General features: G+C 35.5%; 1 protein-coding gene across 3 annotated transcripts in view; it reads right to left on the bottom strand.

Moving 5' to 3' along the window:
- The window catches only part of CSMD3 (CUB and Sushi multiple domains 3), a 1,306,760-nt gene that overhangs the window by 123,774 nt on the left and 1,157,859 nt on the right, over window positions 1-25,127 (bottom strand). For all 3 annotated transcript variants that reach the window (XM_075550585.1, XM_075550586.1, XM_075550587.1), the window contains 3 exons: window positions 10,666-10,784; window positions 9,324-9,393; window positions 5,883-5,999 (listed from right to left, as the gene is read on the bottom strand). In XM_075550585.1, the coding sequence (XP_075406700.1) occupies window positions 5,883-5,999; window positions 9,324-9,393; window positions 10,666-10,784 (306 nt within the window). The remainder of the gene's footprint in view (window positions 1-5,882; window positions 6,000-9,323; window positions 9,394-10,665; window positions 10,785-25,127) is intronic.

Here is a 25,127-nt window from a genome sequence, read left to right as displayed (position 1 = left end):
CTTTCTAAAGTACCACCAGCTAACTTCAAAAAGCAAAGTTAGGACCAATGCTATCTGTTATCACATTCCAACCACTAAACTGTAGCTAGAACCTGATAATAAAATTATCCTACAAAATTTTTTACATGTCCCTATGATTTTCAATCTATATAAACATTCACATCTAGGAAAGAATGAAATCATTCACATTGTGCAAGATTCTGGTGGAACATTGTGTGTGCGTGCTTGTGCATGCGTATGCATGTGTATGTTTTGTTATAACTTGCTCCTATTTTAATATCTTAGCCCTTGAAATTCAGAGTATTTTGACTCATGGTCATAACAAGGACTCTTCTTATTGGCATTCTAATCTACTTAATAGGGTTCATATAAACCCCTTTCAAACTTTTGTCTTAAGTGTTTGCATATGAATTTGGTGAGGGGATGAGGGAGGAAGAATTGCTCCCAGATGTACCCTCTGGAATTTAGATAGGCTTTGTGCAAAAGCGTGTTATTCTCAAATCTCCTCAAATTCCTAGAATTAAGTCATTACATACTTATATATGAAGTCTCATCTAAAAATAGTTAAAACTATAGACATTTGAAAATAGTGTTGAGGATATATTTTTGAAGCTGCTACCGAAAAGTTAAAGAGCCCTGGAGTGGTGTAGTGAATTATATGCATCAGGCTCCTAACTGCAAAGTGCAGAGCTCCAAGTGATTAGCCACTTTCTCCCATGCTGTTTAAGAAAGGGTAAGCTTTCTGATCCCATGAAGATTTACAGTCTCAGAAATTTAAAGGGACAGTTCTATTTTGTCCTACAGGGTTGCTGAGTTGAAATGCACTGTACAGTAAAGGCTAACTGGTTGGTTGGTTGGTTGGAATGATACAGTTCTTCCACAGCTCCATTTGTTTTTGTTTATATTAGACAAACCTTATAAAGTCTCCTGGAAAATATACCTTATATTCAGGGCCTCAACTTGTACCTCCCATTACTTATAAATCTGGGTCATAATGACATCTAGATTTTCAAGCATTGGAGGGATTCCTAGTCATCAGGCCACTGGTCCATTGCTGGCCAAAAACTCCTTGGAAAAGGGCCCCTGTTAGTGATTGCCCAAAACTCTCTGCAGTTTCGGGTGTTCCCATTTTACTGGAAATAGACATGAGAGACACATTTGAAAGTTTGCCCATTTTCCTTTCTTGGAAAAAATTTATAGAAAACAATGATTAAGTTTCAAACTGGAAAAGGACAAGCCAACTTAATAGCTATGTAAAGTGGAAGAGGAAGTCAACTAGCACAAGATCATAGTGGTCTCCAAGTGTCAGTTGACATACTTAGCTTTGAAAAGGGCATGAGGGAGTCAAACAACACTGTCCCATAATTATGGTTTTTGGAAGATCAATATAACTTAGATAATGGTGGGACTCTCAGGGCGTGATTGAGATCATGATTGGTGCATATGTGTTATATAAGACAGAAGAGCTCACAATATTGGTAAAGGGGCTTCTGCAAGGTGGCTGGGCAGGGCTCATGACCATGCAAATCCCATTGTGGCACTCTCCGCCAAGAAAGCGCCCAGGTAAGGGCCTAAGGGAGGTTTCCCCTCCCTAGACTGGTCCGGAAAATAGAAGTAGTCCAGTCTCCAATGCACTATATCTCAGGACAGAACTATCCATATTCTTGGCCTATGATTGTAGGGAATTCAACAGAGGCTTAATCCACACTTGTATTCTGCCAGTAGATTTTAGACAGTCACCAACATAGACTTCCGTAAACCAGTTGCTCAAAATTTAAGCTCTAATATCATGCCCTACTCTGATCTAAATGTAAGTATTAAAATGTTTTAATTACACAGGCAGTTGTGCTAATTCCTGGCATCTCACTTGGAAGGTTTCTTCCTAAAAGACAAGCCTTTAAACCCCGGGATACGATTCTGTCTGAGACTCAGACACTGTCTGATTTCTTTCACACTTTTCTGTGGAGCTCAAATCTTCAGAGATTCCTTCCATGAGGGCAAGTATCAAACATTATTTTTAAAAATGCCACTGGGAAAGGAAATATATACATATATAGGAAAGTTTATTACACTAAAATACATGTAACGCTCACATAAGCAGATTAAAATGTATGTAACTGGATACTAGGGTTACACACAGGGAAACTTTTGATAACTGTGATTCACAAAATATATCTGTAGCTCTAAGATATGTCACAAAACAAAGAAAATTTGAAAATATCACATAGATTTTGGTCTTAAATTGGCAATTATTCAAACCAAACTCAATTCCATCAAGTTGATTATGACTCATGGTGGCCCAATCAGGCAGGTGGATCTGCCCCTGTGAGTGTCTGAGACCATGACTCTTTACTGGAGTAGAAAGCCTCACTTTTCTCCCACGGAGTGGCTGGTGATTTTGAACTGCTGCCCTTGCAGTCAGCAGCTCAATGCATAAGGGCTTCTCACTGTAAAGTTGTATAATATAATGTGCATTTACTTATTAAAGCAGCGGATACAGATAGTAACCCACAAATGTTGAAAAGACAAGAACTTTCTCCCAGAGTAACAGGGACAGAAAACTTTCCCCCAGAAATGGAACCTTGAATTTGGATTCATCCCATTCTAAACAACCTAGAATAGGTTTCTCTTTGTTGGAAGCATCTACAGGTGATATTTCTGTTCCCACGGCATTTGATAGGTAACACAACTGGTTAGAACATTCATACATACTCTTGATGATATTGCTTTATTGTACTAACTTGTATTTCTGCATTAAGAAGTGTATCTTAAACATTCCCTTACAGTAGTAGATCATGTGTTGCACTAGATTCTGGCATGAAAATGCCTTTGTTAATTTAGCTTAATCTTAGGCTCATTCCAGCCATCTTTTTCGACCTGGGGATTTATAAACAGACAAATGAACTTTAATGCCACCTGTATATGAGCCATGTGTGTCAGATTGTTTCCCAAGCTCATCCCTCATGTTTTGCAACCCAGTCCATCAGACCTCTTCAGGGTATGGGTCACTTCAGAGTTGCTTTGAAAACACAGGTGCGTTTGGATTTGCTGAATCAGAGGATCACTCCAACATGGACAATTTCCTAGATACTCTGAGATTTCAGTTAGTAAAGCAGAAGGATTATCCAACTGCATTAAAAAATTAACTCACGTATCCTTAGTGCTTCTCTATTTACAATAACTATTTAAGGGAGTATTGACTTGAACACAAAAAATAACAAGATCTGTGCTTCTTAGGGATATTTATATTCACGTGGACATATATATGTATATATGTGTGTGTGTATATATACATGTATCTATACATGGAGAATCAGATTTTAACACTAAAACCTGACCAAACCCAAGTAATGAAACCTATTTGGATATTAGAATGGAGCACGATGAATGAATGAATGAACAAATGAACCCTGGGATACTTTGAAATTCCTGTAGGGAGTTATTCCTCTAATGAAAATCTACATGTGATTGAAAATCTGTAACAGTGAAAGATACAAAAATGCTTCTGAAGACAACCCCGTAAATCAATCATTCTTTAATAGCAAACTCAGAGTGGGTTACACCTGCCTTAGCTTCCTTATCCCAAACTATGGAGCCGTTAATTTTGAAAAATTCGTCCACAACCTATCAAAACTACCATGGCCCAAATGGCTGGTGGCAGTTAGAACTATTTTGAACCTCTAACAATCTCCTTGCTTGTTTTTTAATAGTTACACATTTACTTTACACATTTATTCATAAGAAACATGAGGAGTTTTCTTAAATAGCTCGTGAAAGATTCATGATAGCCATACCCTTGTGTGGTCCACTTACTTCAGAATGTTTAATGGATACAGAATTCAATCAGAATCTCAAAGTCACGAGTCCTTATTATAGCCTGGGAAGTCCCCAGGCATCCTTTGCCAGTGGCTAGCTGCTCCAGGGCATCAATCCATTGTATTTGGGTTGTTGAGCTCCTTCACCGTGTCATCTCTGCTGCTCAGTGTGTTGTTTGTTGCCTATTATTTCTTTCCTAATTCCATGAATTGACCCCTTTTTGGCATGACATGTACTTATCTTTAAATTCATTGCTCATGAACCACTTCCTGTTTTATGCTTTTCTGTACTTTCTAGAATCGATTAAATGACCCCACTAGTTCTAATCCCATACTGTTTTATTATATTACATTATAATAGCATATTTAGTTATCTGCCTCTTCATCTTAATTATCAGCTCTCTGGGGAAAGGTACTCAAGCCTCTCTTATTATCCATTATATTCCCAACACCAAGCCGAGTGCCGAGAGAACAATGTGTGCTTAGTAGTGATTTGTCAAAACTATGAGATACCTGTTAATTTAAGATGAAACATTTAAAGATGCTCTTATATTCCACAGTTGTAAATGATTTTAACTTAGCCAAGTACCTGCAGTCAGAGCTTGATCTAGTGAAACAGTATGGATGTTCGTTGCAATAAAACCACCTCGTTTGTATTTCAAAGAGTATCTACTTATCCTAGTCTTCTGTGATGTAGTGAATAAATATCCTTAACGCATTAGCTTCTATTTTGTATTTAAAGACTCGTGGGATCAGACGAAACTACAAGGGGCTTTCTTATTGATTATAAATACAGTAAGTTAAAAAGGATTGATACTCGGGATGCAGCTCAGACATGATTACTCCAAATAAAATGTTTTAGCATGCCTCTGTGGTCAGTGGGTACAGGTAGACACTTTCTCTCAACCATACACTCGATTTAGTCTTGTTAGGGAGCCTTTGAAATAAGAATACATGGAGAAAAAACAATTTTAAATAGTGGGCTAATATCAAGTTGAAAACAAATTTAAAGTTAAGTGGACATGTTTATAAACCACTGAATCTTTGCAACAAGTTTATAGGTATGCTGCCCCACATACAACCACAATTTACAGACCGATCAACTGTTTAAGAAGACCTGGCCAATGAAATCCTGGCCCGGAGGTCAGCTGATCAGGCTTGAGCAATTGTCCGGCTGTATTCCCAAAGAAACCTCGGCAGAGGTGATTAGAAGAGAGGGGAGGGTCACAGGCTATTAATGTGAGGAAAATTTTCAATGACATGACTTTTTTACAAAAGGTCAAGACACCTCTTTCCCCACATTCAAAGAATCTTTAGAAGATTGCAGAATTCTTCTGTCTAGACACCCACAATGCACTCCACTAGGTCACCAGGGCTCCCTGAGAAAAGATCAGGGCGGAGGAAGTAGGCCTTCAGCCTGGGCTAAGCCTTGGTGGAGGGCAGGTGAACAATTATAACTCCCATCTTATCTCACAAAGGTTCCCATGGTTTTGTAGCAACACTTTTTAAATGTTTTAAAATATCTCATATATGTATGTATGTATGTGTTGCTCTACTAAAGCACTGAGATTTGAATCACAAAGTTAAGATGGTATTAAAATATGTAGGTACTTAATCTGAACATAAAGTTATACTTTTCAAGCAAACATCTGTTTTATAGATAAAATAAATAAATCAAACAGATTACCAGAAATTTGGTCCATGTAATATTTTGTTAGCTGAGTTAAGAAATAAGTTACAAAAAAAACAGTTCATATAAAATTGCGTTGGATTTACCATTGCTATACATACATGACTATGTATGTATCCATACATACCATGTGAAATATGTTATGAAGCTTTACTATATATTATTAAAAACAACATTCAACTATTATCCTGATAATCCAAGTGAAAATGTATTGATACAATAACATATCTTGTATATCTTAGTATATATAATTGTTTGTACTCACAAACCAATCTGTAATCTGTAAATAATTTCTGAGCACTGACCAGACACAGACGTTTTTTAAAGGATGCATTCATGGATGTAGAAATCTCTGTCACTTTTTGGAATATACATACCGAAACCTATGGGCAGCTTTATTGTCCATGTACAGTCTAAACTGCTAGGGTAATTTCCAGGAAATCCGGGACTGAGGATCACACCACTGAAATCGGACATAGCACCCCCACATTGCGCTGAAAAATAATGAAATCCCAATATGTACCAGAGGAGTGGAAACAATTAAGTGTAATAAAAGAAAAACAAACAAATAAACAAAACCTGAAGTCATCTCCATCTGAATCAAATTTCAAAGTCAAACTTTTGGATGTTAATTTTAGCATCGTCAACTCTTATTAGCAGTATTAAAAGATACTGATTTGGCAATTATTTTTCTAAAATAATATTAAAAACACAACATATTATTTACCACAATAAGAAATGTGCAAGTTAAATGAATTCTTGAGTATCAAGTAGTAGCTCAAATGCAGTGAATAAAATTGAACAAGAAAGGCATGTCTTTTTTCACAATAGGAAGTGTATTGCTCTCCTTTCAGTACTTCTAATAATGTTTTGATTCATTCTAAAGATAATATTATTTAGAATAATATCGCACCAACTATATCAACTCTGATTATATTCCATATGCAAGAGAAAACATTCTTCTTTCTTTTCCTTGTTTTCTTGATGCACAATAAATATTATCAGATAAATTGTGGTGTCTCTTGGTAATATCTAAAGTCCCATGACTTGTCTTTATCCTGGTAAGAATCCTAACAAGGATTGTTGCATTGTGTGCCCTATGTCAATTCTAATGACCATACACAACAGGGTAAACCTGCCCCGTAGGGATTTTAATGCTGAAAACTTTATAGGAGCAGAGTGTCATGTCTTTTCTCTTGCAAAACAATTGATCGAGTCAATCTTTTGACCTTTTATTAGTAGTAGCTGAGTGCTCTATCACTGTGCCACCAGAACTCATTACATTCAGCTCAGGGAAGGATAGAATAAGTAAAAGATGCTCCAGAGTTTGAGCATCATTGTGAGTCATTGTGAGAGCTTTGAAATATTTCTTATACTAGTTTACAGTTTATAATGTTAACAAAAATTTTTAAGAGACACTAATTCAAATTTTATGTATACATGGTTAGCTAAAACCATTTAAGATATTTTAAACAATAATTGCATTTAAGAAGTTAAGTTTTTCTTTACATATGTTTTTGTGATTTTATCACAGAAAGGTTGTATATGGATATCTGCCCATATTTGGTTGCAAATCAAGTTTTATGAGTTCCTATCAATATTAAAAGTTATCTATATATAATACTTATTTGCAATATCACTCATTGATTTCTTTTACTAAGAACAATAAAAGGTAGATTCGCAAATGTCATATTCATGTTTTTACTATTCATTTCAAATTCATATATATTATACAATTTAAGTTGAGATTTAATCATTGCTCTGCGCAATACTGAATAACCAGCCAGACATTTACTTTTTACATATGAACAATTAATTATGCATAAGTAGAGATTCTACTAAGGATTTTTTGTATATCTATGTCTCAAAGTCAAATAAAAACTTTTCTTTCAAACTTGTATTTAGTATTGAGCTGTAAATATGTACCAGTTTTTATATCCTTCTGAAACATTTTAGTTCATCTCCCTTTAACCAAAGCAGTTTTCAACATACATGAGCTATTGGTAGTTTACCTTTTGTTCCCAGTACTCTATTTTCCAGATATATTCATCACACAATCTGACACTCAGTGGTAGAGGAAAATGTGCTGTTTAGCTAAAACATATTATTACAAAAGCTTCAGTCCAGACTGCATTTATAGTTTGCCTTTCGCTTGCTCTGCTACATCCTGAGCTTTGAGTGAGAGAGCATGGAGTTCTCTTGGCTTCTTTTCCTGTGCAGTTGTATCTCCTGGAGTGCCTCACCGTTCCTCTGGTCTGCTTCATTCCACTGTTTTTGAAAGTTATTTTCTGAAAATCCTGCCCTCATCCTTTAATACCATTTTGGAGTGAAAGCCAAAAATTCAAGGATAAAAATTCAAATGCACCAAAGGAGTGAACAGAGTATACAGAGAATAAAGGAGGAAAATATCAAAAACAATGAAAGATATGTGAAGAATACAAAAAAATGTAGCTGCTTTCCCTCTGAACCCATATTTATTGTCCTAGTGACTGGATTTTCAGTCATCTGTCTTTTCTATTTATTTCATATTAATATATAATGATCACAGAAGTAGACTCATTACTTCATTGCCTTCTTTTCCATAGAAAGGGCACCATACTGCAGGCCTCAGATATATATATAAAAGACATATATATATTAGACATATGTATATAACATTTCCCATCATATTTTTGTGTAATATATAAAATCCCACATGAGTTTTCTTTGCTCTCAACAAATACCTCACAGATTCTTTGCTTATTCCCCAGGTCCCATGACTGTAACCTTTTTATCTAATTATTTGATTTTTAAAAATCCTCCAAGTTTTCATTCTCTAGTTTCTTTTTGTATCACCATGATGTCACTTCATGTATTTTAAGTTTATACCAAATGTAGTGCTATAATATGCTACCACACAATATATGTTTTAAGATTTTTTACTAAATGATGTTTATTTTTTCCTAGATAATATTGTATTACACACTTGATTATTAAATTATTTAAATAATTTATTTAGTTTCCTACGTAATATTCACTAAAATATAATTTCCATTTGTAATCATATCCATTGAAACAGAAAATATATTCATGAATATGGTATTTTATCTACTTAGAAATTTGGACTTTTAAAGTGCATTAATTGATTCTAGCAATATAATCAGTTAAGAGTTACCATATATTTCAGGTAATATTTAAATTAGTACAAACTTGTGAAAGAAATTGATGCTATTTACCAAAAATTTTTCTCCTTAAAGACTTTGGTCAATACAAGGAGCTCTAATCGCACGGTTGGGTTTGGGTAGGCACTCGGCTGCTAACTGTGAGGTGGACTGCTCAAACCTACCAGCCTCACCCTGTGGAGAAAGATGAGGCTGTCTGCTCCCATGAAGGTTTACAAAGCCGTGGAAGGACTATCAATGGGCACTATGAGTCCAAACTCACTCCATGGCCATGGGTAGGTTTTAATCAAGACACTAAAACTACGTTGATCACTTTTTTCTTATTTCTACCATTTTCTTTATTCTGATTCAATTGGAACCAATAGATTAAATGACTTATTTTCTAAACTCTTAAGTATTTCTATTAAGTAATATAGAAAGCAGTCAAAGAATGAGAAGTTTTACATTATCTGTTAATATGGAAATGTAAACAATATAATTTTAAAATATAAAAGTTCAAAGCAAGGTATGAACAGCTGTTGCAATATATTACTTCTATTATCCTGGCAAAAGTCAAATTTTATGTCTGAACAAAATTATCTACAGGTCAGATCATTCACTATAGGTTATATCATTCACATTTTATAAAAAGTAAAGTATTTGAAGTTTTAAACTTACCTAAACAAATTGGAATAGGATAATTCCATCTTCTTACAGGGCCTGGCATACATGTAATGTGAGAAGGACCCTATATAAACAAAACAGTGTACTTTAGGAAATAACTATAGAAAGTCTAGCCTAAATATAAATGTGAAAACCAAACCAAGCTCATGGCCACCCAGTCAATGCTGACTCCCAGCGACCCAGTGGACTGCCAAAACTGGACCGTCTCTACTGCTTATGAGTAAAAAGCCCATCATTTCTCCCTTGGAGTTCCTGGTGGTTTTTGAACTGCCAACCAAATGGATCGCAGGTCACTCATAAACACCACATCACCAGAGCTACTAAACACAGGATGCTTTAGGAAAGCAATGCTTCATAGGAAAGCAATTTTAAGACTTTTCATTCTTATGTTATTCTCAGTTTTACTGGAAAATTTAGTATGGCTTAGAATAAGGTATAGTATAATTGTGTTAATTGTAAGAAATATAACAAGAATCTTGGCAGCAAAACTAAGACTCCGTATTAATTAGAATTATGGTTTTTAACACTCATCTATTTAAAGATGTGCTATTAATATTCACAATCATGATCCATGAATAATGGTCTCCAACACAGTGGTTTACAATATGCTGCTGCCACCATCAAGGTAAAAGAGTTTTAAAATAATTTCAAATAATTTCAAAAATATTAAGAATATAAAGTTAAGAATATTAAAATTTAAATTGAAAGATGAAATTCCCAAAGACTTGATTATAGTTTTGAGACTAATAATTTGTGACACAACCTTAAGGACTATAAATTATTAATTTTTAATTTTTCCCTTTTTCTAAAGAATTTACTTAAATAAATGTGATATAATACCTTCATTGTTTTTTAAATTTAATGGACTTATTCCTTAGGGAGCTATTTTATGATGTTATACATTTGAGAATATCCAAAATGTCTCCAAAATGAAATAAATATAAATACATAAAATCAACATTGTATATTACAAAATTTCTGCTTTAGCAAAATATATTTGCAGTTTGTTTTCACTAACTTTGGAAATTTATTATCATAAACTGCTTTTCGTAAATGCTACAGTTTTAGCATTTTAATTGTTGTTATGCTCTATGAAAAGGGAGAAAAGTACTCTAAAGTTTAATTTTGACTTAACACCTTTATTTTATGAGTTAACCTCATTTTTTACTTCCAAACATGACCAATTTAATCAATTTTAACAATTTCTCTTACGCATGTATCTTATTAGTGAGTTGAACACCTTATTCATTTAAGATTAAACTATTTAACCTTGGTTCAATATAACTTTAAGTCAAGATCAAGAGTAGATCTTTTAAAATATTCTGAAAGGACTTACCTGAAGTGAATATCCTTGGTCACACTGAAAGGACACCACATCACCAACCATGTATCTGTCTCCTACTTTAATCCCACTGCTAGGAGTTTGTGGTTCAGGACAGGAATCTAAACCAATTGCTAAAAATATTTAATAATAATTAGTATATTTCAAATTTCAAATGTACAAATAATATATAATAAACTGCTGCAATTGAGTACTAATGCCATATAAACTATATTTTATATTGGAATTATTATATCAACGAGGTATAACTATAGATATTATGATCAACATGTACTAAAACACCACCATAAACTATTTTCTTTGAATTTTTACAGTATCATTAAATATTACTATCATGACAATTAAATTATTGTTCTAATTCCTAGCTTCTTCTGTTTTACCTTACAACAAAAAATTGTAAATGCAAATCATTTAAAGGAGATCAGCAACTATTGTGAGAATAAAATTATATTTTTAAGTATTAGTTTAGTAACCACATAATTATCATTTGGTCCAATTTATTGGGTCATTCTTCCTTTGCACAAAATGGTGCTCTTTAACCCATTAGCTATATTCTGCTGTGTTGGTTATTATATGCAATTTTAAAGAAACATAATTGTAATTAAGATTCGATCTCCAAACATACTATACTAAGAAAGGATAAAAAATATTTATCTCATCTAAAGAGTATTACTTAATATGCCCTTGAATTCAGTTATTCCTCAGAGATCTCCCAATTGTTTTTACATTAAGAAACCATTTTCTTTTTAGAAAAGAACATAAATAGACTAAATGCAAAAGCAGTTTCTAAAATGACTTACAGACTTACCAAATAATCCGATTGTATGCCAAACATGTTTTCAAACCTGTGCCTATTATACTAATAATAGGTTTACATTGGACTTCCGGCAAGATGACAGACTAGACAAATATTCTACACAGACCCTCTACAATAAAGACAACCAAGGGCAAATGAAAGACACAGATGATAATCCTGAAACCCTGAGCTTCAGAAGAAAGAAGCAACTGAACAGAGACTAGCATCATCAGCTTAGCCAAACGCAGACAGGTCAATAGTAGAATGACCTGGCGTGGCGGGGGTGTCTTGAACTCTGACACAGGAGCATCTCTGGTCAAGACAGTGGTTCTTCGTCGAATCCAGGAGGGGCCAGCCCTCCCCTTCATACACTCAATGGTCGGTTACACCTTTGTAGAGCTTCTGATCTGCCTGAGGTTGAAGATGCATCACCAGTGACTGGCCCCCTGATCACCACTCCCATGTCTGAAAGGAGCTCTGCTCATCAGAGAAGCGGAAAACTCACACGGCCGGACATGTAGCCTGTCCGCAGCCATCCTGCATGCGCATGGACTGCGTGTAACCACACACCCTGTCCCCAGCTGCCTTCTGGGCACAAACAGAGTTTCTTCCAAGAACAAACACCAAGTCCTCATCAGTGACCGTCCTGGTTCCGAAATCCAGGCAATGGCTAGACTGGCAGGAACTCCATCTAAGAGCTGGCTTCTCAGCTCCTTTAACCTTCACACTCCCGGGCCCCTTCCTTTGCGCATTCTTGCCTTTCCCCACATTTTTCTCCTCCATCAGTCGCCCTGCTGCAGCCTTTTCCTTCCACGGTTTTTGTTTTCTTTACTTTTCCCTGTTTATTCCCTTCTTTCTCTATTTTCTTTTCTTTTTCTTCTTTTCCTTTGCTTCTTTCTCTTTTATCTCTCTTAGTTGTATTTCTTTAATATTGTTATCACTTTTATTTTCCTCTCCCCTAGTTTTTCTTATGTTGTATTTTTCTTCACCTTTGTTTTTATTTCCTTTTTAATTATTAATTTGTTTCTAAGTGTTGTTTGTCTACCTTCATTACTCTAATCTTGTTATAATTTTCTATTTTTACTTTAGTGTCTTTTTGTTGTTTTTCTGCTATCCAACCTAACGAGAGTCAGCAAACAGGCCAAGCAGCCCAGCCCCACCTGCACCTCCTGCAGCCTCAGGTACTGTGTGTTGGCTTCTAACCACACTAATACCACTCGATCGTGGATAGGTAGCAGCCAACAACAGCAAAACCTGAAATGCTGTACAAACAAACAGCCAATCTCACATTCACCCACATTCTCTATCACACCCTCCAGGAGACCTGTGGGCAGTCCCTAGAATCACAACAGCACACGATAATCAAATAAACACTCTACAATCAAACACACAGTTTTCCTCTAGTTATTTGGTGCTTCCTTCCCCCTACTCTCAGGACCTCAATTCTACCTTACAAATCAGATTAGACCAGAGCATGCATACTGCTACAGATAAGAGCCCGCAACACAGGGAATCCAGGAGAGATAAACCCTTCAGGGTCAACAAGGAGAGTAGAGATACCAGGAGGATTAGGGGAGGGTGAGAGCGGGGATCAGGGGGAATCAATTACAAGGATCAATCCATAACCCCTACCATGGGATGAACAATAGAAAAGTGGGTGAGGGGTGATGGAGGATGATTTTAGATATGAAAGTAATAATCTATAATTTATCAAGGGTTCATGAGGGAGGATAGGTGAGGAAGGAAGGGGGAATAAATGGGGAGCAAATATCAGGGACTCAAGAGGGAAAAGAATGCTTTGAAAATGATGATGGAGATATATGTGCAAATGTGCTTGACGCACTGGATGAATGTATGGATTGTGATGAGAGATGTAGGAGCCCCAATAAATGGAAGAAAATAACAAATAAATAAATACACTACAATCAACAATTAAATACATACAACAATGCTACAATGTGCACCCCATGCTGTTTTCTCTCTCTCCCATAATAATTTTATGGAATGAGCATGATCTCAATGTCTGTGAGAAAGTGGAAACTTTCATTCCCATGCAGAAATAAGACATAATAACTTAAACAACTGACGGAAATACAGAGTCCAAGAACTTTCCCAAGAAGGATTTGCAATAGAACTACCTGATAAGAAATTCAAGAGACTGGTGCTTAGATTATTTCAATGAGTAGAAAGAAAGCCCAAGAAAACTGCAAATTAAAACAATGGGAAATTTTTGGTTGTTGAAATTTTGGCCATGTCACAAGAGAACTAACTGAAATTCAAAAAGATATTTGTAGAATATTATGAAGAACTTTACTTAAGCACATTTTAAAGCCAGAAGGACAGGCACACATTTTGTAAATGCATTACCTACCAAAACTAACACAGACTGAAATCGAAAACCTCAACAGGACAAAGAGAGAAAATAATCAAGTCATTTAAAAAAATCCCAACCAAAAAAAGTCCCCAAACTAGATGCTTTCATTAGTGAATTCTACCAGCCACTCATAGAAGAGCTGCCATCAATTCCACTTATTCCGTGAGAAAGGATGACAATCTCGTCGAGATGCAGGGAATTGTTCCACTGGGCTCTTCGCGTCACAGCCTCTGTGAGCAAGAGGAGGTTAGATGTGGACCCCATGCTGTTTACTCTCTCCCATATTCATCTTATGAAGTGATCAGAACCTGATACCCAAACCAATCACAAATCTGACTAACTGAACTCAACCCTGAGGCTCAATTATTTAAGTCAAACTATAGACAGGGCTTTATGAAGTATGCATACTTAGAATCATCAACCATCTGTGACCCAGAGGGCAGCGCAGAGCGGAGAACAAGTTCAAGACGGTAAGGGAAGGTGGAATACTGACAAACAGGTGACAGGGAGGAAGCCGTGTGAGCGATGGTGTCAGGGGGTGTTGCACTGAATGAGAGGAAACAAATGAGCATGCACCCTTGAATGCCAAACGAATGACCTGACCTGTGAACCTTTACCCAATTTGCAATAAAAAAATTAAAACTAAATAAAAGTTTCTATTTCCAATAAATCCTGATGACTTATTCTTTGTAATTATACACTTTTAAATCAACGACATGCATTTACTCTAATTATGCATAGTCGCTACCATTTTGAAATGCTCATATATGTCGTTCAGTATAAAGTAAACCTCAACAACTCATCCCCAGGTATTGCAGATTCATGTCAACCTTACTCTGCAACCGGGCGTTTCCTGCTGTGGTGACGTTCTCCCATGCCCACTTTCTACGTTCACTGGGGGCATTTTACCCAAGCTGATGTCAATGAGCTGTTTTAAGCACACCATTCCTCTGAGAATGGAAGACGCACAATGGCATCTGTAGCACACTGCGGCGAAGAGACACTCAGTAAACACTGCTTGAATGAGTCAGAGAATACTACAAGAAACTGAGGGAAGTGTTATGCTAATTACCATTTTTAATTACTTTTAGTAAATGTCTAATTAGGTAAATGGACAATACCGTGTCTATCTAATAACACAATAATTAGATTTCCTTATATCATGCCAAATTAAGTGATATTTAAGGATTAAAAAGACATAAAACATACTTGTTACAGTGTTGATTGGATCAGGTATAAGGGATATGACCAGGAGGAAACTCTTTTCTTTGAGAATAAATTTAAGGCAATTCTAAATGAGGTTTTAGATGCTTGGTGCCTTGGTCATCTAGATCTCCAAAGATGCATTATGTTGCATATTGAGTTCTTTTTGCTAGTTTGCAGGTAAGGGTGTAGAAAAAATTTATTATCATTAAATTATAATATATATATATTTTAGATTTTAGGGATTTTAAGTTTTATTTCCCAATCATAGAAACTGCTTCATGTTTGTTTTTATCTCAACTAATATCAATTAAGAAACTGCCTCAAACTTGGTATCTCACTTAATACCTATATAAGAAACTGTCTTACACTGGTTTTTAGCTCTCTTCAGACATATTAAATTTGTCTGATCTTATACAACCTGTTACCAGAGCTAGTGAAGACAAAAAAATAATGATTCATTATGTACATAAGCATAAGTACCTGCCTTACTAATGTCACCTCACTTTGGCACAATCTTGGTGTTAGGCATCCTGAACAAGAAATTAAGTTGTTTATCTATTGAGGCCACTCTGGCAGCCTTTCTTAATAAGAACATTTTGGAGTGTTCAACTCTCTTCTCATTTTGAGGGGTACTCCATTCGGGGTCCCACCCACAGAACAATTAATATCCAGGAGTTGTGAATTCCTCCTCTGGGAGAAATATAAATAGAACTATGGGACAGTGACGTAGTAGAACAGTGGTTCTCAACCTGTGGGTCGCAACCCCTTTGGGAGTCAAACAATCCTTTCATAGAGGTCGCCCAATTCATATCAGTAGAAATGAAATCGAGGAAGTAGCAACAAAAATAATTTTATAGTTGGGGGTCACCACAACATGCGGAAATGCATGAAGGTCGTGGCAATAGGAAGGTGGAGAACTACTCAAGCAGAACACTGAGCAGCTGTTAAAAACTAAGCTTTCACATAATATTTCTGTGCATAGTAAAAGGTTACTGAAAATGTTTTATCCTTAAACCATAATTTAATTTAAAATTATGTAATAGCAATTTTTCAAGTAGAACAATCATTGTATGTATATAGTCACAAGGAAAATTGACCAAAATAGCCCATGTCAGATATTAACAGCAGTTATGATTCTTGATTATGAGATCATAGGTGACTTACATATTTTCCTTGAATTTTCTTAAATTATCTAAATTGTTGTAAAATTAATATGAATTATTATTACAAATGAAAAAATGAATCTATTTAGCAACATGAATTATTAGCAGCAGACAATGTGGAGGAACAAAAACACAATTTCTTTCTATTTTTCTAGAAGAGACTGATTGTGAGCAACCAACATCTGTTGAAACTTGTTGCAGGAAAAGGAATAAAAAGTGAGGCCTTCAGGTAAGTTAGAAAGGCCGCAGGTGGAGTGGCCATGCCCATTTTGGAGTCGTCTTGTTGGGTGTGCACTAAGGAAAGTAAACCAGATTCTTGAAATCCTTACCTTTAAACTTGACGAGTCATTTGTCATTGACACAAGTAAATGTTCGATTGCTAAATAGTCACTTAAAAACATCATGTATAGGAAGCTTTTCCCCTTTCAAGTGACAAAACCAACAGACTGTTTTTAGGAATCGACTAGAAAAGAGGGACATTCTGTGACAGTGTTGCCCAAACTCATCTCCAGCGTAACCAGGGCAATCGATGCGCTGAGTCCTTTTAAGTCCCGTGAGTGCGAATTTTGTAAAATGATGGCCTTGGCAATCAAAGATAACTCACTAGGTGATTTGTTTGTTTAATGAGAATTGGATCAACTTTTCTGCTATTTTAGCCAAAAGCAAACAGAAATGAATCCAGGGACAAATCCATATTAAAAAATGCAGAGAGCTATGTCTGCTATCCAATTATTGTCGGCATTTACCCTGGCTAAAAACATTAACCTCTGAATTCATCATATTTCCAGCATTTACTTATAACCAACAATATTCCTCCTAATTCTGTTCACCGGGCAAGCAATCTGGAGAAGTCTTGCTTTTCATTTATAGTTGATCATTCTGCTGCATTGTTTTAGTTTCTCTCTCTCTCTCTCTCTCTCTCTCTCTCTCTCTCTCTCTCTCTCTCTCTCTCTCTCTCTCTCTCATACATATTTACATTTCAAATCACTACAGAATACTAGGAGATATCTTCTAGTATGCAATCATAATTTAAAATAAGTATATTAAGAAGAGATGGGTAAAATCTTAATTACTGCTAAAACTCTCAATAAGATTGTTTTACTAAAGGAAAAAAAGCGCTCATTTCAGAATTTGGCATGGGAATTTATATATAAAACACATTTAAAGTTCCATTCTACGTTTTCTTTGAGTTACAGTACCTAAATAAATATGATTGTTTTATGTAATTTCACATGTTGTACAACTTAAAATGGGGTCACTTTCTCTGAGTACCTTCCCATGTTGAGGAGTTAATTTATTGTTTGTGGGCACTTACAAATAGAAACTTAAAATTCAGTACAATGCACTATCAATCAATGTGTATTTGTACTTGAATAGACTCTAGCATTTAGTACCCCAAACACTCCAGTTTATGTTAGTTTTTGCTTTAGCACTAAAACTCTCCTTTGTGTATATAGACTATAAATACTATAAACAGAGTAATAGTTTATTATCAATTTCCTAGTCGTATGTGGAGTAAAAACCAAAATATTAAAATTAGCTGGATGAGAATAAAAATTCAATTTACATTCATGTGTGCAAGGAAGTTGAATCATGTGTCTTTAAACCAGTGGTTCTCAACCTTCCTAATGCTCTGACTCTCATACAGTTCCTCATATTGTGGTGACCCCCTAACCATAAAATTATTTTCGTTGCTACTTCATCACTGTCATTGTGCTACTGTTATGAATCGGGTGACCCCTGTGAAAGAGTCCTTCAACGACTCCCTAAGGGGTCGCGGCCCACAGGTTGAGAACCCTGCTTTAAAGCAACTGAAACTCTGAAATCACCGTCATGGATTTGATTTTGACCGTAGAGACACTGCAGGGCAGCGCGGGTTCTAGGGTTTTACATCGTCATCGAGCCCAGTGCTGCCTCCTGTCGCAGAGCAGTTGGTGGTCTCAACCATTGACCCGCTTGTCTGGCAGTTGTGTGCTTTACCCACTGAACCATCAGGGGACATTTATTTTACTTCTTGAAGCAATAGTTTAGGTGGAAGTTTACAAAACACAATAGGTTCCCATAATTTTTATGCAAATAATTCCAAGTCCTGGTAACAATCTTTGCAAAGTATCGACATATTTATTATTTCCTGTCTCTCTGATTTTTTTTACACTGACCTAGCTTCTCTGTCTCTCCTTGTCTTTTCATTTTTGCTTGTGATATAGGTTAGCAATTTGGTCTCATATAGTGGATTGTTTAAGAGAATACCTTCTCCGTGGCTGGGATAGTTTATTTTACAAGCCAATTTATTATTTGCCTGAAAGAAGTATCTGGAACTAACTTGACTTTCAGGTTCAAAGGATATATATTTTTAGTGTGATACTCTCAGGAGTTCCTTTATACCTCTTGGTCCAGTACGACTGAAAAATTTTCATAAACAATTTGAGATTTTTTTCTACTATAATTTCTGCTGTGTCCCTGGCATAGTAGTAGGTTGAAGTAGTAGGACACTACCTAACTCTTATCTAAGTCTGACAAAGCCATGGTTTGAAGGTTATTTGTCCCTTGGCTTGGTTTCTTATTTGAATCTTTCTTGCCCCAGACCAACAGAGACTATAGGTATATCTTAGATGGCTGCTTGCAAACTCTCAAAGCTCCAGACACTAGAGTAGGATGCAGAACATAGACTTTACAATTGTGTTATCCCAATTGACTGAATTGTCTCATGACATGATGGTCCAACGTACCAATCACACAAACTGCTTAGGGGTATTCAAAAAGTCTCCTTAACTGTGTAGGGTGTTGTAAAAATATTTAATTGTAACATTTGTCATATCTTCAATTTGAAACTTTATTCAAAACAATGATCACACAATTAATAATCATTATATTAGATATAATATATCTAATTAGATATAGTGCATGCTACAGTAGTTTTTTTAATATACAAAATTTTTCATCTAGAATTTCTAGCTTAATCAACATAAGGTATAGTACAAGGAAATGTTTTTTCAAGTGAAAGTCCAAGTGTGAACTCAATATGAACTAGACTATTAGTTTGAAGAACTTGTAGAAAATTACCTTAGAAATTTGTTGACACTTTTTTATTATATAAAATATTTTTCACCTAATGAATTATTCCACTCAACAAATATTTGTCAAATGCCTATCATGCACCAAGCTTTGATAATTTGTTGATGGTCTGTGCGTAAGGAACATTCCTGACTATTACAAGCAAGCGATGGAAACATTGTTTAAGAACTAGTGCGGCAGCCGTAACTCACAGGACCTTGGTCCCTAACATTTTATGGATGAGAAACCTGGGATTGATGAGCTCATGGATTTGCCATATTTGGGTTTATTTGATACATTATCCAAAAGTCATTACTGCTCTGGGGAGCATATCAGTTATGAAATCCCAAAGGATGACAGGACAAGGAAAGACCGTACAGAAGGACAAATGCATTCCTAGGCCAGTTTAATAGCCATGATTCTGTGAGGCATGTGTCGTTCCCTGTCCTCTCAGCTGGAAATGCTGAGCCAGATAGATTCTTCACAGAATTTTATAAGGATGCAAGTATTCTATCTGTGCAGGAGGCAAATATCAAAGTGTGTGTTTAAAAAGGTAAGCAAACACACACACACACACACACACACACACACACACGAAAAGAACACTCAAATCCTTCCAGGGCCAAGATTTCTATGGAGAGGTAATATGTTTGGTACCGGTTTGGAACATAACTAAAAGGGGGAGAGGAATACTTTCCTCTCCCTATGCCTTTGAGGGTAAACAATATTGCAAAGTACAACTTTGAAAGGTGACTCACATACAAAATTCCCATCATGAGATTGTTTTTTTCATTTTCAATATTCATAGCTCATTCTGAATAATAGCTAGAAAAAATGGCTAACACGAAAACAGTAAATAAGTTAAATGATCACACAGTAACAAACAGAATGATAACATGCCAGTTTGATCCATTTATTCAGTAGCCAATAAGGAGCTCTCTCCACTCTACATGACATTAGATTGGAGAAGTGCAAACATCGATCAGCCCCTGTCGTCATGTAGCTCTTGATGGAGCAGGAAGGGTTCTTGCTGCAAAGGAAGATGATTGCTCTGTAGTGCATTGAAGTTTCTTTGTTTAAATAATTGTCGCAAAAGGAAGTAATGCACTGGGGGAAGAATAGTTGGCTTGCCCACTTATGATAATCGGGTGGGGAGAGTTGTTTCTGGCACAGAAAGAAAAGCATGCTAAAGATACGGGACTTTAACAAGTGATTTTCCATTCTATTTTTATGGAGGAGAGAAGGAATATTTTCCCCAAACACATTGTTGTCTTTTGAGGATGACATCAACAAATGAAGCTGAACAAAGAGGCAGGAAAGAGACTGTAAAGAGGCTTAACATCTTAGCCAAAGTGGGAAATTACAGTTTTCTTCGGTGGTTAATTGGAGGAAGAATTTATAGTCATTATGAGCTCAACATTTAATATTAAGCCTTATTTTGATAGTTGCATGAAGATTGTGAGAAACCATGCCTAACCTCTAAAATAAAAATACTGATTCATAGGAATGATGTGGTGCTTAAAGAAAACACATACGTAATGCAAGAGTGTCAGGGTGCAGTAAGCTCTCAGTGGACGTTGGCAGTACTACGGATTGGTTTGAGGAACTAACTGAGGTTGCTAATTTGTGCGGTAGGTACGTAATTCTATTAGAGAATAGCATCCTTATTGCCATGAAGTCATATTCTTATATAATGAAGAGAATGGGTTTCATATAAATGTGAAGAAATACTCATATAAAATATATAAGAATTTCACATATCAAGAATTTGAGAATCCAGAGTCTTTTAATTGACACAAAATAGGTACCTTCAAGTGTAGCAGCAGAGATGCTATTGGTCACACTATGAGACAATGCTTAGAATTAAGAAAAGTGTTATTAGTTCGAGAATAAGTAGATACAGCTTTTGTACCTAATGATAGTTTAAAATTTTAGGAATTTAGGTTAAACGTTTCTCCCAGTGTAAAACTATGAAGGCATAAAAAGTCCATGAGTTAGCTAGAAAATAAATCTTGATGTATGTATGGATTGTGATAAGAATTGTACAAGCCCCCAATAAAATGATTTTTTAAAAAAGAAAAGAAATCTTGATTAAAAGGATAGAAGTGAAACATGATAAAATTGAAAGAACCTTAGAAGATTAAGGAGTTTATAGAGATCAATTATGCTTATTTTTATATAACCTATTCAGAATTAATAGTACCATATATACATGTGTATAAACTGAGTTTTTCAGCACATTTTTTATGCAGATTTTGTGGTAAAATTAGGTGTCATGGCTGATATTCGGGTCAGCTTAACTTTGAGTATACACTGTAGTTGAATTATAAATGACAATTATTAAAATTTAATTTAGCCAGGAGGTGTTTCTATAATTAATATTTTACGAAATGTTGACATGCATAAACTAGTTAGAACAAGAAAATTAGTGTAGGTAAAAATATAATCAATCTTCAAACCCTTATTTTCTCAAATAATCAATTATCTAATTAGCCCAATGGAGGCGACGATTTTCAATGACTATAAAAGCAAACTTATTAAAACCTAATGTATTATCTCTTGAGTATCTTGCGCCAGGATGTACAGATAAGGCTTTACTCCTGTAAAGAGTTTAGTCTTAGAAACTAACAGCGGCATTTCTACCCTGTTCTACAGGGTCACTCTGTCAGAATTGACTTGATGGCAGCAAGTTTGTTTTTATGAGTATCTATATAATTTTGGAACAAAGCAGAATGCAAATCCACTGCCATTGAGTCCAGTCTGACTGGTGGAAATATTGAGTTTCCAAAAGTATGAAAATTTTATAAAAGAAGGCAGCCTCACTTTTCTTTCTTAGAGAACCTGGTAGATTTTAATAATGGGCCTTGCAATACAGATCAAGACCTAACCCAGAGTTCAACCAGCATTCCTATATTTTGGACTAGGGTACAAAAAACTTTGATATTTTACATAAACAAAATATAGAATAAATTCTATTAACTAAACTCAATGCTGACTGTCTATATCTATTCATCTTACTGTTTACCTAGCATAGATTTTGAATTTAAAATATAGTAGAACTTATGTCAAATCATGAAAAAAGCAAAATTCCAATTAGTCCCCTTAACTAACATTCATTTGATAAGGAAAAATAAATAGAAAAACAAAACCGAACAAAAACAAAGTGCTGAATATTTGACCCAGTTCCCTTAGTCTGAAAATCGAGGCAAAAAGTCTTCTTCCATGTTGTCTGCCTTCTTTTCTTGTTACTAACAGAAACACATTTTAAAAACTGCTTTCTGCAAATCTTTTCATTCATATTTAACACCTATTTATTATACATTGCATAGTAAGAATTTCTTGGCATAAAATTAGTAGAAGACATCAATGAGGGGAAAAAAGTCAATTTCCAAATCAATAAATGTATATTTATTTCTTCACTTTGTATATGCAATTTATAAAACCTGCCATGACTCACTTTTGTAATAGGTATAAGCTCCAAAAGAGTATGAGTCAGGGTTCAACTGAAGAGCAACTAATAAAAAAATCTTATAAATATTAAATACGTTTACATCGATAAGAAGTTAGACTATTAAGTAGGACATTATATTATAGTAGCTCTATACGTTTGTGAATAACTAGGACACAATAAAAATATCACAGGTTTGGGGATAAGGATCACATAAATGAGTAAATGAAACACATTTTAAGGACAGTAAAATGACTGCTCAATGCATGACATTATGAGTTTGACTAGTTCAAGGGATGAAAATCACAGCATAGACTACCAAGTCTACATATAACAATGTAACAATATTGGTTCATCAGTTTTACCAATTTTACCAAACGAATGTAAGATGCTCAATGGAGAAACAATACAGAAAGGATAAGAGATATATGGGAATTTGCTGCAATTTTTTATGTAAAACTAAAACCGCTCTAAAACCTTGTGTGTGTTTCTGAGTCCCTGGGTGCCAGAAAAAACAGTCGAGTATTTAACTCTTTGCTGAAAATTTGGAGGCTGGAACCAACTCAAAAGCTCCTAGAAGACAGGTCCAAAGATTTCCTTCTGATAGGTCAGAAATGCAAAAACCCTACGTGGCAGCTCTACTCTGTAACACATGTGCTCACGATGAGTTAACATAAGCTACTTCAACTAACAACAATTAAACATATATACCAATGGACATCAAGTTAATTCCAACTCATATCAATGCACATGGGCTTTGTGAGCATCTTTGTGGGAGCAAACAGCCTCATCTTGCTGCCACATGGGCACTGTAGACATGAATCACCGATCTTGTGGTTCAAGTTTAGCCCACTTTTCCTTACTTTACCTATAGTGTTATATAGGCAGTCCTCGGTTCACTAACTACCCATTTAGGGACAACTCCTACTTGTCCTTTAACGCAGGGCTCTGAATTGGTTCTCTCATGACTGATAAAACCAAATGCATGTGTTCCAACTGACCTATGAATTCTCCAAGACATAATTGGGAATAGCTCTGGCTTATTCCCTGGGAGTTTCCTATATATTCCTTCCGTGTAGGTTTCAGCACGGTTGCCTCTAAGAATACACCTCTATCTATAATGTCATTATCGTTACTAAACTAGGAAGCACTGGCTCCTAAAGTTGTAACTACAAGGTTTAAATTCTAATTATACAACCCAATAAAGTGCTGACGTTAATCTTGGTTTATGTCAATACATGACTAGTAGTTGAAAATGTCTAATGAATTAAAAGGCCAGTCGTTCAATAGGATTGAGCAAAAAAAAAATGTGACCATATAAAGCAATTCTGTTTAAATTAAAACCCAAAAGGCTTATAAACCTGAGAATCATTCTCTGCCCCTCCCACTCTCACATCATCAGCATGAACTTGGCAACAAATATTTCTCATTTGAATGCTTAGTATCTCCAGTATCTGTTTGTATTTTACTACATAAACTAATTTCCACCTTTGGAAATTTTTATGTGAACAATTCAAAGACCTTTCTCTACTACTATTTTCCTTTCACTTGTTCTCTCTCTAGGCATTGCACTCTCCATTTCCCAGAATGAAAGAACGTTCTAAAATTCACAAATGATTGTTACTCCCCTTGGTGAAACCCTGCAACCTATCATTTTCTACTAGAAGAAACAGCTATCTCCTAAATCTTATCTTCTGATACTTAACTTCCAGAGCTATCTTGATGTTATCTCATCAGTAAAACATGATGCTTCACAATGTGCTAAGTACATGGATGATCTCATTTAATTATAAAACAATCATTAACATTGACATTATGTACAGATGGAAAAATTGGGTTTTTAGGTAACTTTTATAGCTTCTCCAATATTTCTATGTGGCTTGCAAATGATCATGCTACAACATTGACCTAATTCTCCAGTGCTGCTGTACCAGAAATGTCACAATTAGGTGACTTAGACAAAGAGGGATGTATTTTGTGCTAGGAGAACAGAAGTTAGGAGTCCAGAGGTCCAGATACACAGTGTCAGTTTTAAGGCAAAGCTTTCTCTCTGATGGCTCTGGGGAAAAGGAGCGGTCCTTATCGTCTGTTGGCTAACATTTCCCTAGAACTCACCATGTGTCTTGTCAGTAATCTTTCTCTGGGTCTAGGAGATTTTAAGCAACCTCCAAGTCCAAATGACTCACTCTACCTCTGGCTCTTTCTGGGTGGAAATAGGCCTACTTGACCTCAGCCGACCATTCTCTCCTGTCAACTCTTCTAAGATAAAAGTGATCTCAGATAACCTCTGGGAAACTTCATTCACATCACGGCTGTCATGACATTTAGGGTATCGCCTTTTCCCAATGATCATTTTTCTTCAGATTGGTTTCTTACAACACATCACGAGGAACCATTAATTGACTACTACAGGAT

The sequence above is a fragment of the Tenrec ecaudatus genome, chromosome 5 (genome assembly GCF_050624435.1).
Source record: "Tenrec ecaudatus isolate mTenEca1 chromosome 5, mTenEca1.hap1, whole genome shotgun sequence".
NCBI classification, from domain to species: domain Eukaryota; kingdom Metazoa; phylum Chordata; class Mammalia; order Afrosoricida; family Tenrecidae; genus Tenrec; species Tenrec ecaudatus.
This window is presented reverse-complemented; position numbering and strand designations above follow the sequence as displayed.